General features: G+C 40.2%; 1 protein-coding gene across 1 annotated transcript; it reads left to right on the forward strand.

Annotated features, from left to right (window-relative positions):
- Positions 1-1,758: 1,758 nt before the first annotated feature.
- On the forward strand, positions 1,759-17,942 carry LOC117371244 (twist-related protein 2-like). Its single transcript, XM_033966882.2, has 3 exons — positions 1,759-2,124; positions 7,415-9,069; positions 16,764-17,942. Exons 1-2 carry the CDS (start codon positions 1,884-1,886, stop codon positions 7,723-7,725), a joined length of 552 nt encoding a protein of 183 aa, XP_033822773.1. The 5' UTR covers positions 1,759-1,883; the 3' UTR covers positions 7,726-9,069; positions 16,764-17,942.
- The last annotated feature ends 1,307 nt before the right edge of the window (positions 17,943-19,249 follow it).

Genomic DNA, 19,249 nt, shown 5'->3' on the forward strand with positions numbered 1-19,249 from the left:
AAGCACCTGTCAATCATAGACTCTGAGTCGTGTTTGTTCTGATCTCAGGCAACAATCAGTGTAAATAATAAACTGATTTTAAAGAGGGGGTATATCACATCACACAACGTTCTGACGCTGTTCTCTCATAAAAACATGTTGTCCATGTCTGAGTCATGTAGCGATCTGTCCTTGGCCATGTTCAAACCTTCCATGTGGTATGATCCACAGATGTAAAACACCTCCCCTTTAAGTCCCTGACACTTTAACGTCCCTGGATCATAATAATCCTGTAGAATGGTTAGCTTCTCCTACTGTTTAAGCGCTAACGCTCTGCAGACGCCGCATCACCTCCACAAACACATGTGAGCCTCAAGCTAGTATGAAGCTAACCTGATCCGGCACCTCTCACCTCTGTGCCGGGGGCAAAGGTCAGACAGGGGTCACACAGGGGTCACACAGGGGCCAGGGTGAGAGACACGTCCACATTCTGCCTGGCAGGGCATCAGGTTTAATAATACTATCATATAAATATGACACACGTGAATAATGAACATTTATTTGAATTTTTTCATGAAAAGTTTAGTCAGAATTAAAAACATTTTACTTCATCTGTGTGAAATTCAGATTGTACTTGTAAGATCATGGATTTAAAGCTACACTATGCAACTTTTCTGGTAGAGGGTCCGCCATCTGTCTGTCACCATGGAGATGTTATTGCTCTGCCTGGAATGTTCCACAGTGTGGCATTAAACCACTTTAAAGCAGTTATGTCATTATGGGTGTTTTTATTGCTCAAAAAAACTTAAAAAGTGCAATCTTACTTTGAGTGAGGTCATCTCTCCACAGATCTGACCTGTAACAATTTCCTGGAGGTGTCATCTGTCAGGTATTTACTTCTATGGAGTATTAACTGTAAAACATAACATATTTAGATATTCATGTTTCTTTTATTGTTTTTAAAATTTCATATTCACCCAAAACAAAGAATTAACATGATGCTCTGAGTTTTCCCTCCCTTTGCTCTCTGTGCTAAGTCACTCCCTTTTCAGAGTTGCTGTGTACATTTTTGTATCATGTTTTTTGTATATTTATGGAGAATTGTCGTGTGGAGCATGGGTGATGTAGGCTTGTGGGCGGAGCCTCGTACAGCCTCGTACAACAACTAACCTTAAGGAGGGTTTGAATAGGGAGAGATCTCTAGATTACTCAAACATGGACAACATCTGAAACCGTTTCATGTTTTTATGAGGGACAGTGTGAGAATATGAAGTGGATTTCACATAATACCTTCTCTTTAAAGTCCTGTACTTTCGGCTTCTTTTCCCATTGATCTCGTCTGATTTCGTAACTGATCCGATCCTCCTCCATGTTCTCCGGAGGTGCTAACGTTAAAAGAACGCTGATGCTAGCTCCAAAACGCAAATTTCCAAACAATTTAAGATTAAAGGAGCCATCATTACCCAAACGAGTGTGCTCTTTGACGATCCCCAGAGCCCCAACATCCCCCCGGCCCCCCAGACCCCCCCAGACCCCCCCAGCCCCCCAGCCCCAAAATCTGGATTCAATCTCGTCCAAAACGCGGGGGAAAAAAAACTCCTCTGGTTTTATTGGCCCAAAGCTCCTCTCACTCCTCACCCGCCTCAAATCACTCACTTCCTGCTTTTACGGCTGACCCTGCCCCTTTTGCACCCTTACAGCCAATCAGAGTGCACTTTGAACCCTGCTCTGTATAAAGCAGGGAGAGCTGGAGCTGCCTGTCATTTGGTTTGTTGATGTTTCAGAGCTGAAGCTAAAGACACATTTTGACCACATGGATTTGACAGATTTTTGACGAGAATTCTAATTTTAAATTTCAAAATTTCCTGCAAATTTTTGGACTTAAATTGTGTTTTGTGGAGGTGATGAGGGAAGAGGTCGCCCGCACCAAGTCCCCAGAAGGAGCCATGGGAGCCGGTGAAGAGGAGCTTGACCGCGGCAGCAAGAGAGGTGTCCAGGGCCGAAAACGATCCCCGTACCCCAAGAAAGAAACCACCACGGAGGACAGCGTTACGCCAGATGCCCTCCCATCCAAACGCATCAAAAAGAGCCCTCCGCCAGGCATCGTGTCCCTGGCCCCGGCCGTGATGTCCCGACCTGACAGAGGTGAGAGCCGGGGTTAAAGTTCACATCACGAGGACGGTTCAGGTTTGAGCTGATCTGCTTCAGATTAGACTGAAACTGCAGAGTTTGAGTGACGGGTCCCAGAGACAGACCTGGACCAGGCATTTTGTGTTTAAAATAAATAGTTAATACATTTGAAATTTGAAAATGCCAAAAGGGAAAACACATAAAATGACTAAAATTCATACTTTATATTTGAGCTGATGTGGAGTTTATAATCTCAGGGCCTGAGGTTTGGAACAAGTCAATGCAACTTTCGTTTCCAGCAAAAGTTTATAAATTTGATTGAAGTTCAAAAAGTGTCACCGACAAAAAGGGAAAAGAACAGGGTTTAAAATGACTAAAGTCCTAAAACGAGCTGCTTCAGTTTGAACCTGAATCTACCGTTTGACAGGGTTTTATTTTATTATTTTAGCTTAATCTAAATTGGTTTGAAATGTGAAAAATGCCTTCGCCGTCTCTAAATGCGATGGACGTGTGGAGGAAGCAGCTTCAGATGAGCAGGAATCAGAACAGGCTTGTGAAACTCTAAACTTTACATCATGTTTTTACAGAACAGATTTGACTTTTGTAGAACAGTTTAATCTGTTTCAGGGTTTTCTGTCTGTTTATAAATGAGATTAGAATTAGAAAAATATATCAGTTTCACAAATCAAACGAGCCGGGCAAAATGGTGAGGATTCAGAATTTTAATTTAGTTTTGGTTTGAACCGAGCGACATCGTTTTAGATCGACTCGTTTTTAAACATGTTCAGATCAGACGAGTCACGAGGAAGTTTAATATCTGAGCCGTTTTGGTTCAGTCGAGACGAGCAGGATTCAAGTCTCTCTCTGTGTAATCTTACATTTGATTTGAAATTTTGAAAAAAAAAAAAATCTACACAGGGCCAAATAGTAAAATGTCGAGCATTTAAAACAACTCAAACTCAGAATTTGAATTTGAGAGTTTTGAGAGTTTTATTTTGAGGTGAAGGCCCACGACTTATTTTAGTGCTGTTTTTGTTCTGTGTCTAAATGGGATTAAAATCAGAAAAATAAATTCTCTGCCGAAAATGAACCTGAACCTGAATTAAAATCTGTTTTGTTTTGAGATTCAAACAGGAAGTCAGTTTATGTTCGTGCCCAGTTCATATTTGGTCAGTTTAAAGACGAGTTTTATTTCTGTTTTTAGCTCTGCATAAATGTGATTAAAATGTGAAAAATAGATTCACTTCCTCAGAGTAAAACTGGGCCGGTGTTAAAACGACAAACTCTTTTTTTGATTTTTTGAGAAGTTTTAGATTTTTTGAGGTCTGAGGAAATTTGACAGGTTTGAAAACTTGTGGATTTTTTTAGTTTTTCATTTAATATTTTGGATTGGTGAAATAACTGTCTGTATGAGTCAGATTTTTGTTGTATTTTGTTTTTCCTTCTTTGTAAAAAAATATTTGAAAAAAACTGTTTCGTTGCTTTGGTTCAATTCGTGTTTAAAGTCAAGTTTTGGTTCATTATGTTCATGTTTTAAATTGAGCTGTTCAAAGACCCACTGGAGCGACGGGGTTTTGGGCTTTTGGGGTTTTATGATTTTAAAAACTGTCACTGTCAAAATGACGTTAAAATGACGAGAATTCAAACTGGTCGCAGGTGAAGCTCACATCAGGATTTACAGAATCAGCAGCAACAGACTTAATTTTAGAGTCTATTTTTTTACTTTTCTGAGTTATCCTTTTGCGGAAAAATATTTTAAAAATATTTCCTCCAAATTAATCTCAGATGAGTTTAAAAAAACCCCTCAGATTCAGGTTTGAAACTGTTGGAGTGAAGTTTCCAGTTTTTTGGTTCATGATCAGCTTCTTTCTCAGAGCAGCTTCTGTTTTTGTTTCAGACGCATTTTTATTTCTCTGGATCATTTAGAAATTTGACAGAAATGTAAAAAAAAAAAAAATTCTTACAAAAAGGAAACGAAACACGAGTAAAAACGGGAGATAAAACTGGATTAAAAACAAGAGATAAAATCTGAGTTAAAACGGAAGATAAAGCAGGAGTAAAAATGAGAGATAAAATGGGAGTTAAATAAAACAGTAGTTAAAACAAGAGTTAAAACGGGAGATAAAATGGGAGTTAAAACAAGAGTTAAAACAGGAGTTAAAACAGAAGTTAAAATAAGGGTTAAAACAAGAGTTAAAACAGGAGATAATATTGGAGATAAAATGGGCGTTAAATAAAACATGAGATAAAACAAGAGTTGAAATGAGTTAAAATGGGAGTTAAAAGACGTGTTAAATAAAACAGGAGTTGAAACAGGAGATAAAATCCCGAGAATTCAGAAATTTGATTTGAGACATTTTGGTTAGAAAAAATCTAATTTAGGCCTGACAGTATCTTAATTGGTAGAACATTCACCCGCTGATGTGAAGGTTGCCAGTTTGAATCCCACTCTTGACATAAACATCATTGGTTCACTGGTTAGGTCCTTTGTGTGTGTGTGGTTCCCTTGAACCTTAAAGGGGAAAAGTGCTGCATAAAAATGTGGCCTTTTACTAAGTTTTTCTTTACATATTTGAAGATCAAGTTCACACATTTCTCTCACAGGGGAAAAAGTAGAATGAGATTTGTATTATTTGAAGTTCAACTTTCTATATAAATTTCAAAAACATTGTCATTGCCAAAAATGAAAAACGTTCAGGAGCAAGACATGACTGGAAATGAATTTATTTTGAGCAGTTTTGGTTCAAAAACATTTATTGAGACTTATATTTGCACTGGTCAAACTGTTTTTGAAATCCCCATTTTTTCTTGTTTTTCTCTTATTTTGAAGCAGTTTTCTTATGGCCGCACTGGGACAAATTTGACTTCATCATAAAGAATTTCATGAGAGAATGTGCAAACCCATCAGATACAAGGCCAACAATGATTCAGAACTCTTCAGAACATGTGTGAACTGGGACAAACTGAATATTTACATCAAACCAAACTCAGAACTGAGCTAAACGTTATTTTGTGATTTTCTGGTTCCATTTTTCTTTTGAATGAAATGAGCTCCAGACTGAAGAGAGAGAGAACTTAAACAGAGTGAAAACAAAAAGGACAAAATGAAACTGGCTTTGAATCAGGTTTATCGGAGCTGCTCCAAAATTATGTACAGACACTGGGGGCGAGGAGAGTGTCTTGTCCAAGGACACAACGGCAGCATTCATCTGTGTGAGCTGGACTCACACTGCCGACCTGTGGGTCAGTGGATCTGACTGCTCCACCAGTGATGTTTATGTCGAGAGCGGGATTCAAACCAAAACATGGAAACCAAACTCTGAAATCAAACTTTTCAGGTCAAACCCACAAGTCGATTTAGAGACATTTGAGAAATGTCCAAACCTCAGAATAAAGAAAGTTTTTAATGTTTTTAATCATGAAAACAACACGTAAATATTAACTGTCAGCGCAACCAGAACCGGGTCTAAACCAGGTCTAAACCGGATCTTAACTGGGTCTAAACCAGGTCTAAACCAGGTCTAAACTAGGTCTGAACCAGGTCTAAACCAGGTCTGAACCAGGACTGAACCAGGTCTAAACCAGGACTAAACCAGAACTACACCTGGTCTAAACCGGGACTGAACCAGGTCTAAACTGAGTCTAAACCTGGTCTAAACCAGGTCTGAACCGGATCTTAACTGGGTCTAAACCAGGTCTAAACCGGGACTTAACCAGGCTTAAACCAGGTCTAAACGGGGTCTAAACGGGGCAGTTTTTCATTAGGTTCATGGGAGTGACTTCTGTGGTGTTTGTGTCTCTGTTCTGTCTCTTTATGATTTTAGTTTGTATCAGTCACAGTTAAAATGTTTTTATGACACAAGCTCAGAACCAGACCTGGAACCAGAACCAGACCTGGAACCAGAACCAGACCTGGAACCAGAACCAGACCTGGTTTAGAGCTTACACTCAGAACTGGATCTGGAACCAGAACCGGACCTTAGAGCTCACATTCAGACCTGGTTTAGAGCTCACACTCACAGCACACACTTTTAGATCCCCATACAGTTGTAATACCCCCTCTTTACTGCCCCATACAGGTGTGATGCCCCCTCTTTACTGCCCCATACAGGTGTAATACCCCCTCTTTAATGCCCCATACAGGTGTAATACCCCCTCTTTAATGCCCCATACAGGTGTGATGCCCCCTCTTTACTGCCCCATACAGATGTAATACCCCCTCTTTACTGCCCCATGCAGGTGTAATACCCCCTCTTTAATGCCCCATACAGGTGTAATACCCCCTCTTTACTGCCCCATGCAGGTGTGATGCCCCCTCTTTAATGCCCCATACAGGTGTAATACCCCGTCTTTACTGCCCCATACAGGTGTGATGCCCCCTCTTTACTGCCCCATACAGGTGTGATGCCCCTTCTTTACTGCCCCATACAGGTGTGATGCCCCCTCTTTAATGCCCCATATAGGTGTAATAACCCGTCTTTACTGCCCCATGCAGGTGTGATGCCCCCTCTTTACTGCCCCATGCAGGTGTGATGCCCCGTCTTTAATGCCCCATACAGTTGTAATACTCTCTCTTTAATGCCCCATACAGGTGTGATGCCCCCTCTTTACTGCCCCATACAGGTGTAATACCCCCTCTTTACTGCCCCATACAGGTGTGATGCCCCCTCTTTAATGCCCCATACAGGTGTAATACCCCCTCTTTACTGCCCCATACAGGTGTGATGCCCCCTCTTTACTGCCCCATACAGGTGTGATGCCCCTTCTTTACTGCCCCATACAGGTGTGATGCCCCCTCTTTAATGCCCCATATAGGTGTAATAACCCGTCTTTACTGCCCCATGCAGGTGTGATGCCCCCTCTTTAATGCCCCATACAGGTGCAATACCCCCTCTTTACTGCCCCATACAGGTGTGATGCCCCGTCTTTAATGCCCCATACAGTCGTAATACTCTCTCTTTAATGCCCCATACAGGTGTGATGCCCCTGTCTTTAATGCCCCATACAGGTGTGATGCCCCCCTCTTTAATGCCCCATACAGGTGTAATACCCCCTCTTTACTGCCCCATGCAGGTGTGATGCCCCCTCTTTAATGCCCCATACAGGTGTAATACCCCGTCTTTACTGCCCCATACAGGTGTGATGCCCCCTCTTTACTGGCCCATACAGGTGTAATACCCCCTCTTTACTGCCCCATACAGGTGTGATGCCCCCTCTTTACTGCCCCATACAGGTGTAGTACCCCCTCTTTACTGCCCCTTGTGCCACAGTACCCTACCCTGAAGTTCTTGTTGTTCTGTTTCAGTGGAGAGCTTTGAGGATCTTCACTCTCAGCGTGTCATCGCTAACGTGCGCGAGCGTCAGCGCACGCAGAGTCTGAACGATGCCTTCGCTTCTCTGCGTAAAATCATCCCGACTCTGCCGTCTGACAAACTCAGCAAGATCCAAATCCTCAAACTGGCCTCGCGGTACATCGACTTCCTCTACCAGGTCCTCCAGAGTGACGAGATGGACGCTAAGCTAGCTAGCTGCAACTACCTAGCGCATGAGCGACTAAGCTACGCCTTCTCTGTATGGAGGATGGAGGGTGCCTGGGCCATGTCCGCTAGTCACTGAGGACGCTCGCCAAAGACTCGCTTCTTCTGTCCTAACCCTGTGTGTCCTATGCACTTCCTCTTGAACTTTGACCCCTCATTCTACTATATATCAAACCTTATCCAATGTTTACTATAGCCACTAGAAAGCTCCCTTACGGATACCTTGCTTCCTACTCCATAACCCCTAAGTCGTACGTGTCCTATGCACTTTCTCTTAAACTTTGACCCCTCTTAGCTTGTTTCTATCTGTTATATCAAAACGTATCTAATGTTCATTACAACTACTAGGAAGGACCTTAAAGACACATCGCTTCCTACTCCCTAACACCTGTGTGTCCTAGGCACTTTCTTTTGACCGTTGACCCCAGATCTTAGCTGGTTTCAATGCTTTACATTTAAATATTCTCACGTTTGAGTTATTCTGGACATGGGGACTGGACATGACTTTAACACTAAGGTCATGTCCACTCTCCACTCGTAAGGATGCTTAAGAAGGAGACTACTTCCTATTCACTAACTCCCAAGTGTCCTATGCACTTCCTCTTGAACTTTGACTCCGTCTCATAGCTTAAAATCAGTAAATTTTCCATATTACAATTATTTAATGTCAGTGATTTTTTTCCCCTCATAGATAAAATTGGAAGGGCGACTTGTCTCCTTTTCTCTAAGCACTATGTGTCCTATGCACTTCCTCTTGAACCTTTTCTCATGTTACAATGATTTTGTATTGGTGAGTTGGGTTAGTCCAATATTCAGTGACTGTATTTTTTAGCTCTGTTTCCATTGCGGTCTCTCTGCAGGACACTACATATTTACACACATACATGACCATGATCTGACCTGAGACATCCACATCTCATTCATCTCTCGTTCACTACAAGCCACTAGGAAGGATCCTCAGAGACATCTTCCTTCCTAGTTATTTGCTTCATATTTCCTATGCGTCCTCTACAGGTGTTCCATATTTTTCCCATTTTGTTTTTGTTTACTTTACGTTAAAACCACTTTCATAGCCATTACAAAGGATCCTTAAGGACAACTCTTCGATTCCTCTGTCTTAACCTTAGTGTCCTCCTCGTGACCATAGCAAAAATACTAATCCTTTATATTACACCTCAAATTTCTGTGTTTTTGGCTCCTAGGTCATGTCCACTAAACACTACGACCCACTTCCTCTTTCCTCACCTTTTGACCCCTTGTAACCTGTCGACCCTTGACCTTTGACCTCATCTGGTTTCCTTAACATTAAACCTCTTCCACATTTACCTTCTCTGGTTATGAGCTGGTTTGTCTTTTGCTTTTCCACTTTTTGTCCTAAAATTGGACCCGTACTTCTTGGAGAAGCTCGTCTGCATCAAACCAGGTACGAACACAGTTTATTTTAATAGAATTAAAATAGTCACAACATTAACGTTTGAATACTGTCACATTAAACTTAATGTTCAAATACTGCTCCTGTAAACTTAAGGCAAGTTGATTTGTAAAGCACAATTCATACACAAAGTAATTCTGCTATACAGAATAAGACATAAAAATCACAATACAACAAATCATAAACATAAATAATCACAACAAAATGTATATGTTTTTTAGATGGTAAAAAGCTGCAGATGTTATTGATTTGATGTGGCTGTTAAAGTTCAAGTCTGAGTCCATTATTACCTCTAGATTTCTAGCCTGATTTGAAGGTTTTAGAGCGAGAGACTGGAGGTGACTGCTGACACTTTCTCATGTTTCTGTGGGCCAAAGATGATGACTTCAGTCTTGTCTGAGTTTAGCTGGAGAAAGTTGTTTTTCCTCCACACACTGATCTGTTGAATGCAGTGGCAGAGTTAATCCACTGGTCCATATTCACCTGCTGCAGTGAGACATAGATCTGAGTGTCATCTGCATAGTTGTGGTAGGGCACATTATTGCTGCGTATTAACTGGCCTAACGGCAGGATATAGACATTGAACAACAGGGGTCCCAGGATTGACCCCTGGAGCACCCCACAGGTCAGGGATATTTTATCTGAGACACATTTTCCAATTTTAACAAAGTACTCCCTGTTTTCTAGAAACTTGAACCATTTTAGAGCAGTACCACAGATGCCCTCACAGTCCTCTAGTCTCTGTAAGAGGATCCCATGATCGACAGTGTCAAAGGCAGCACTCAGATCTAACAGGATCAAGACTGAGACTTTGCCTGCATCAGTGTTCAGGCAGATGTCACTTGTCACCTTGATAAGAGCAGTCTCAGTGCTGTGGTGGGGTCTAAAACCTGACTGGAAAACATCAAAGGAGTTGATCATTTGGAGAAAAAGGGCAGATTTGAGATTGGTCGGTAATTGTTCAGTATTGTGGCTCTGCTTTAGGAGAGGCTTGATAACCGCAGTTTTCAAAGCTCTTGGCAATGTTCCAGATTGAAGTGACATATTAACTATGTGAGTGAGTGGTGATGGCAAACTGTTGAGCACAGACTTTAGAAATTTAGTGGGTAACACATCGAGGCAGCATGTAGATGAACTCAGACTGGTGACCATCACTTGGACAGTTTTGTCAGTTACAGGTGCAAAGTGAGTCAGCTCTAAGTGTCTAGGTGGGTGCTGGGTTGTTATTTACGTTGTGGAATTGATGGCATTTTTAATGCCCTGAACCTTGTCATTTGAATACTGCAAACTCATTGCTCTTAGATGTGGAAATTACTTCTAATGGCAGCGGAGCTGGAGGGTTTGTTAATCTGTTTACTGTTGCAAACAGGACATGAGAGTTGTTACTACAACTTCCAATGATGTCAGAAAAATACCTCTCCATTGTTCTACATAAACTGTGGTTGTACATGTGCATCTTTTCTCTGTAAATCTTATCATGAACCTGGAGCTTTGACTTGCTCCATTCCCGCTCGGCCCTCTGTCATTGCCTTTTCTGTGCCCTGACCGAGTCATCATTCCTCCATGTCGCTTTCTGCTTATATTTAACCATTTAAACTTTCATCAGGGCAATGGTGTCCAGAACATTCAAAACACTCAAATCATCAACATTAGAACATGAGTCATTTTCAAAGTGTATCATTTCCAGGACCCGCTGCTGGTTTGGGAATAACAGACAGGTCAAAGAAGACACAAAAATTGTCAGACAGAGCAACATCCACCACATTGACATTTGAAATATTTATTCCTTTTGTAATGAGCAGGTCCAGAGTGTGTCCTCTGTTTTGGGTGGGCTCGCTGACATGCTGAGTCAGACCAAAGGTTTCAAGGACAGAACTGAGCTCTTTAGCATTTCTGTCAAACACATTATCCACATGTACATTAAAATCACCTGTGATGACTAAAGCATCAAAGTCTGTGCACACGACTGAAAGCATCTCAGTAAAATCATCAATAAAACTCAGACAGTGCTGGGGAGGTTTGTATATGACTAAGTAGAGTGTGGCGGGGGATAGTTTTAGCTCCATTTTAAAGGAAACATACTCAAAAGATGAAAGTACCCAAAATCCGAACAACCCGTGAGTAAGTAAATTATCTCTAAAAAATGCACACACACCTCCACCCTGTTTGTTTACTCATGTTTCAGATTCAAATTTCAAGTTGGCTGGAGTTGATTCCACTAGAATTGCATTACCTGTGTTTTTGTCTAGCCATGTTTCGGTTAAAAATATAAAATCAAGATTAAAAGAAGAGATAAAATAATTAATAAAAAATGACTTCTTGTTTATGAACATTCAAATGACTCAACATTCAAATACTGTCACTGTAAACTTAACATTTAAATAGTGTCCCTGTAAACTTAATGTTCAAATGTCACTGTAAACCTAACTTTTAAATACTGCCACTATAAACTTAACATTCAAATACCTCCACTGTAAACTTAAGGTTTAAATACTGCCACTATAAACTTAACGTTTAAATACTGCCACTGTAAACCTAACATTCAAATACCGCCACTATAAACTTAACATTCAAATACCTCCACTGTAAACTTAAGGTTTAAATACTGCCACTATAAACTTAACATTCAAATACCTCCACTGTAAACTTAAGGTTTAAATACTGCCACTGTAAACCTAACATTCAAATACCGCCACTATAAACTTAATGCTCAAATGTCACTGTAAGCTTAATGTTTAAATACTGCCACAGCAAAGTTAACATTTAAGTACTATCCCTGTAAACTTAACATTCAAATGTCACAGTAAACTTAACATTTAATTACTGCCACAGAAAACTTAACATTCAAATACTATCACTGTAAACTTAACGTTTAAATACTGCCCCTGTAAACTTAGTATTTAAATACCATCACTGTAAACATAACGTTTAAATACTGCCACTGTAAACTTAACGTTTAAATACTGCCCCTGTAAACTTAGTATTTAAATACCATCACTGTAAACATAACGTTTAAATACTGCCACTGTAAACTTAACGTTTAAATACTGCCACTGTAAACCTAACATTCAAATACCGCCACTATAAACTTAACATTCAAATACTGCCCCTGTAAACTTAACATTTAAATACTGCCCCAGTAAACTTAATGCTCAAATGTCACTGTAAGCTTAATGTTTAAATACTGCCACAGCAAAGTTAACATTTAAGTACTATCCCTGTAAACTTAACATTCAAATGTCACAGTAAACTTAACATTTAATTACTGCCACAGAAAACTTAACATTCAAATACTATCACTGTAAACTTAACGTTTAAATACTGCCCCTGTAAACTTAGTATTTAAATACCATCACTGTAAACATAACGTTCAAATACTGCCACTGTAAACTTAATGTTTAAATACTATCACTGTAAACTTCAGATTTAAATACTGCCCCTGTAAATTTAACACTGAAATACTGCTGTTCAAATGTCACTGTAAACTTAACATACAAATACTGCCACTGTGAACAACGTACACACTTTGGCACCAGTTTAGCCATGATGAAAACCCAGTTTGGTTCTTTTCTAGTCCTGGTCCAGTTTTAGTTTAGTCCTAGTTTTACCCTTTTAACCCTTTACCTTTAGTTCAGCAGAGATTGACAATTACTGGGCTGGAATGATCCAAATGATTCTATGGTGTAAGGAGTTTAAAAACACAGTGGAGTACTTCCTGTATTACCACATGATGACATCACAAGGTGGAACAGAGTGTTTTCAGTTTGATAGAAGAACTCATTCTAAATGTGCAAGATTTGTGTGTTAAACGTGTGTGAATGAAACAAAAAACAACTCCAGGTGTGTTGAGAGGAGGAAACATTAGGTCAGAGTCACATGGGCCTAAATGCTACTGATGTTCTGTCTCGTTGTCAAAACCAGGACTAAACCAGGGCTAAACCAGGACTAAACCAGGGCTAAACCAGGACTAAACCAGGGCTAAACCAGGACTAAACCAGGGCTAAACCAGGACTAAACCAGGGCTAAACCAGGACTAAACCAGGACTAAACCAGGACTAAACCAGGACTAAATCAGGAGTAAGCTAGTAGTAAACCAGGACTAAACTAGGACCACTCTTCCCACTTAGACTCTCTTTTGTGTCCTTAGGCTAGACACTTGATCCTCATTGGTCAGTGTGTGGTGAGTGTTGTGGTCAGGGGCAGACAGAGCCAGGGCGTGGAGTGAATGACCACAGTGTCAAGTCTTTAAAGCACTGCATGTGTAAGGCATTATTATTATTATTATTATTATTATTATTATTATTATTATTAGTAGTAGTAGTAGTAGTAGTAGTAGTAGTGGTAGTAGTAGTAGTAGTAGTAGTCGAGATGTTATTGCTTTGCCTGGAACGTTCCACAGTGTTAATCTATATCACATTTGTTCATGTATGTTCAGTTGTTTTTACTGCAAAAAGATAAACTGTGTTAAACTGTTAAACTGGATCATTCGGAGCATAAAACATCTGTAAGAAAGAAGCTTAATGCTGCACTGTGGAACACTGCAGGCAAAGCAACAGCATCTCCATGGAGTCCACCACATGACGACCCCATAAAGGTTACATACTGCAGCTTTAAGAATATCACACAAACTCTCCCTCAGTTTGTCAGATCTCTTTCTGATGATGACACAATTTTTCTAAATGTCCAGATCAGCTCAGTGACGTCATTGGTTCAGAGCCACAGACCTGCTAGCAACCTGCTAGCATAGACTGTATATATAAATGGACAGAGCTAACCTGCTAGTATAGACTGTATATATAAATGGACAGAGCTAACCTGCTAGCATAGACTGTATATATAAATGGACAGAGCTAACCTGCTAGTATAGACTGTATATATAAATGGACAGTGCTAACCTGCTAGCATAGACTGTATATATAAATGGACAGTGCTAACCTGCTAGTGTTTCAAGCAGGAAGTGATCATGTGTGCACTTCCGGCTCCATTGACTCTAGCTCTAATTCACTTTCTGTGCAAAAACTGTGTCCCCTGTCTCTGTAACTGCTGCTGTCAGACTCATCATTTTGGTCTTAAATATTTGTATTAACCTGCTCTACATGATCCTGGGGTTTTTATTTCACTATTGTGTCTGTAAATCAAGATATGAACATTAACAACAGACAAATCAGGCGCTTTCTTTTGCTCCCGCTAGTGTTAGTAACAGGTTTACCATGCTAAATCATAGGTGCAAGTGAGAAGGGGCGTTACCTTCAACACCCTTGCTCCTCATTGGCTCTTTGTTTGCTATGATACTTATAGTCAGAACATTGGCCCCTATAACTGCTAGCCTCGATGAGCTTCATTTGGAGCTGAAGCTGTGGTGATGTCACTCAGTCACTTCTTTATAGTCTGTGGTCAAAACAGAGACATGACATGCTCCTGCAGATGTCCAGTCCTCACAGCACCAAGGCCTTGAAACCAGAGATGGTCTAAACCAGCCCAGGTCTGTCCCAGAATCCCACATGGTTTGGACTCACTGATAGAAATGACTCTTTTCTGAATCTGTTTATAATGATACTGAACGGCATCTTTCACAAGTATAAGACACATAGACTAGATTCTAGTATATTCTAGTCACTAGAATACACCCATGGACCACTATGAACCTACTGGACTAAACCAGGACTAAACCAGGACTAAATCAGGACTAAACCAGGACTAAACCAGGACTAAACCAGGACTAAACCAGGACTAAATCAGGACTAAACCAGGACTAAACCAGGACCTAACAGGACCATGGACCACTATGAACCTACTGGACACTGAGGGATTACACAGATATAAGACACATGGGAACAGAACACAAAGAACAACATTTAATGTGGAACAGCACAGAGGCTAAAGAAAGAGGTTTTTAATCATCGTGGTATGGGGATCGGCATCGAGTATCTGTTCCTTAGTATCGAAATAGAGTTTTAAATTTTAGTATCTTGACAGCACTAGCCTGGTTACATTCGAGGTCTATCACAAAGTACCTCCTGTGGTCTGGTTATAGCTCAGGTCCATCACATAATAATAATAATAATAATGTCTTACACTTGTAATGCGCTTTACAGGCTTGTCAAAGCACTACACTATAGTCATTATTCATTCATTTCCACACTTGGTGATGGTAAGCTACTATTGTAGCCACAGCTGCCCTGGGGCAGACTGACAGAAGCAAGGCTGCCAATCTGCGCCATCGGCCCCTCCGACCACCACCTGTCATTCACGCACACACCACTTTCATACTAGGCAATGTGGGTGAAGTGTCTTGCCTAAGGACACGACAGAACTTGGTCCGAGCGGGACTCGATCCTCTGATCGACGGCTTGGGGGACCAACACTCTAACCACTGAGCCACTGTCACCCCACATAGACCCTCCTGTGGTCTGGTTATAGTCCGGGTCCATCACATAGACCCTCCTGTGGTCTGGTTATAGTCCGGGTCCATCACATAGACCCTCCTGTGGTCTGGTTATAGTCCGGGTCCATCACATCGACTCTCCTGTGGTCTGGTTATAGTTTGAGTCCAGATCTAGCCTCAGCAGGAGGTGGAGATGTGAGAAACTTCAGCTTCACACACAACAAAACCAAGACCAGATGCAAGAGACGGATTTAAGAGCTGACGTTTTCAAGTATTTATACAAATACTTAATACCGGTACTTCAAAATAAGATTACTGAAGTACAAGTCTTTGTACTTGTACTTCAGTAATCTTATTTTGAAGTAGTGCTCCAAGAAATTACTCAAGTAAAAAAGTATTTGTGAAAAATAATACTTGAGTAAGAGTAACTCAACGAGTAACTTAAAGAGTAACTCAAAAAGTAACTTAAAGAATAACTTAAAGAGTAACTCAAAGAGTAACTTAAAAAGTAACTTAAACTGTAACTGTCCACATGTAACATCTGATTTAAAACTTAAACAAATGTGACAAAACAAAAGCCACAAAAATGAGCCAAACTAAAACAGATCCGAAAGAGTCAGAATAAACCAGAACTAAACCAGGACTGATCCAGGTCTAAACCAGGATTGAACCAGGGCAGAGCCAGGACTGAACCAGGTCTAAACCAGGACTAAACTAGGGCCAAAACAGGACTAAACCAGGACTAAACCAGGACTAAACCAGGACTAAACCAGGACTAAACCAGGACTAAACCAGGACTACACCAGGACTACACCAAGACTAAATCAGTTTAGTAAAAATTATTTATTCTTAGTAAAAGAAAAATTCAAATTTGTCACTGGACAAAACGTTGTAGGAGTCAAGACGCTTCTTCAGTTCTGGTCAAATTACTGCTGGACACTGCCTTATATCTGTTTGAAGGGAGGAGCTAATGACACTGAAGCTAACACAGCTAATGTTTACAGTTTCTTTTTGTTTACAGTTTCTCTTTGTTGGTCTAATGAGCTCCTTTAAGCGTCAGCTGTACCTGAGTCATAGTTAGGATAATCATTTAGGCCCCTAATGGGTACCCTCACACCTATTAACATCCTAGCTATTAGCATGCTGGCTATTAGCACGCTAGCTAGCCCTGTTATTTTCCTGGTTTAGATTCAGGTCTGAGGATATATAAACGGGAGCTGTGTCTGCGGCTTCAAAGAGGTTTGTTTTTTTCCTGTTTATTCATGTCATTTTAACTGTTTTTATTATTTCCTTTTTCCAGATTTTTCCAGATTTTCCCAAATTGGACATTTTTCCTCCTTTCTTTTTTTGAACTGGACTAAGTCTGGACGATGTTTCTTGTGATGTTTTCGCTTGACTCTAAAGTAGAACTGTGATTGGACGGTTAAAGTCAAGCTTGTAGATGCACAGCTGGTCTGGAGAGGACAAAAACAAAATGGCTGCCGACATGCGCACACGACACGGATCCAGCGTGACGTCACGTGTTTACAGCTAACATGCTAATAAGCTAACCATAGGCTCTGTGGGAAAGAGCCAGAAGATTTAGTAAGTTTATTTGGATGATTATTGTGTTTTGGAAGAAGACGAGACGCTACAGGGACAAGAACAGAGTCAACACCGAGAGAACAAGAGGAATTATGTGTTTTGTGTCTTTAGACACGATGTAAACATGTTCAAAATGTCTTCAAATGTGTTTTATCTGGAGATGGCCGATGAGAAGCTGAAGGAAGCATCTGGGGAGGGGGAAGTCTTGACTTAAGGACTGGGCTGCCATGATGATTGCCCCACATCACCTGTGAAAAATGAACAGAACTCAGTGGACTCTGATGGTTAAGAAGCATTTCTATTATGAGAACTCAGTGGTTGGTGGTTCTATTCCCACTGCCTCTGTTGCATAAGGCTGTTGTGGCGTCTTTGAGCAAGACGGTATCTATGAACAGAAACACGCCCTTGGTCCTGGCAGCGCCTCGTCTTCTTCAGTGTCATCTGTGAATTTGGTTGTACACTGTCAGATTATGTGCCCCAGTCGACATCTCAACCGTTGCCATGGTTTTCTGAAACATTTTAACCACTTCCCATGACAAATGTACCAGAAGAAATGTCTATACATCTACCAGCATTGATTTAAAGCCCCACTGTGGAAATCACCATTTTGCCTGGAATGTTCCACATTATGGCAATAAACACAGTCCAACAAAAGGTTAAATTGTCGCCATGGTTCCAGAATATTCCAACAGATTTCTGTCTCTTTGTCCACTGCCATAAATGTCCCGCAGTGGGGCTTTAAACCCAAACTTCTTTCATCAGGTGAGGCTTTTGTTTTTCACTTGTTTCAATGAAAAGTTTATTTGCAGATTATGAAAATTTTTATTATTTTGGTGTCGATCTTTGCATCTGCTGTAGATAAATGTGTTTATACGTATACTACAGAGTGTATATGTGTATATGTATGTACTTATACTTATACTGCAGAGTGTATATGTGTATGTACTTATACTGCAGAGTATATATGTGTGTATGTATATACTTGTACTCAGAGTATATGTATCTACTCTTACTAGAGTAAATATACTCTTATATATACTCTGAGTGTATACACTTGTACTATACTGTGTGTGTGTGTGTATATATATATATATATATATATATATATTATATATAATATATATATATATATATATATATATATATATATATATATATATATATATATATATATATATATATATATATATATATACACACACTCTTATATATATACTCTGACTGGTCACTTCATGAGGGACACTATAGTAAATTTTAAATATTGTGTGATTATTTAATGGCATCATTAAGTCAAAATGAGTCAATAACATTTTATATTTGATAATTTTGAATTTAAGATGTGTTTTAACTAAACTCAGTGTCCATGTTTATGGGTTGTATAATCTATAAACACTGCATATGTTTGTGTGTTATATAATCTATAAACGCTGTGTAATGTGTTATATAATCTGTGCTCATGTGTTATGAGACAGATCAGATGATCATTTTATTATGAAACTGAAATGTCCATACCTTGTCTTGACTTTAAGCAGACTTTCGTTTCTTTTGATTTTCACCTTGAGGATCATTAGACTTGTCCCTGATGAAGTGACCAGAGTCAGAGCCGCCGTGCTCCTGTAAATACTGCCATAGACACACATACACACTCACACCCACACACACACACATACACACACACACACACACACAGAAAGATACAGAGATATTGTTATATTGTCATATTGATGTTTTCATTGTTGATTTGGACTGTCGGCTCCGGTGGACAATAAACGCTTTTCTGTGCAACTCTTCAGACTTTTATTTTGAAATGTATTAAAGTATTTTTAAGTATTATTTTAAAAGGTCCATATTACACTGAGGAGTATATAGGAGTAGACTATTAAGAGACAAATCAGGCACCTTCGTTCCCTGAGGTCGCTGCTGCTAGTGTTCACAACAGGTTTGATTGACAGCACTGCTAAACACCCGCTCCCTGCTAAACCAAAGGTGTGGGCGGGAAGGGGCCTTTAACAGCCTGGCTCCTGATTGGGTCTTTGGTTGCTGTGATACTCGCGATCCACATTGGCCCCTATAACTGCTCGCCTTGATGAGCTTCATCTGGAGCTGAAGCTGTGAGAGACATCACACTCACTCCGTCACTTCTTTCCACAGTCTGTGATTTTAACTCAAACTGTTACAATATTAAAATTTAAGTGAATTGCT

The sequence above is a fragment of the Periophthalmus magnuspinnatus genome, chromosome 5 (assembly GCF_009829125.3).
Source record: "Periophthalmus magnuspinnatus isolate fPerMag1 chromosome 5, fPerMag1.2.pri, whole genome shotgun sequence".
NCBI classification, from domain to species: domain Eukaryota; kingdom Metazoa; phylum Chordata; class Actinopteri; order Gobiiformes; family Gobiidae; genus Periophthalmus; species Periophthalmus magnuspinnatus.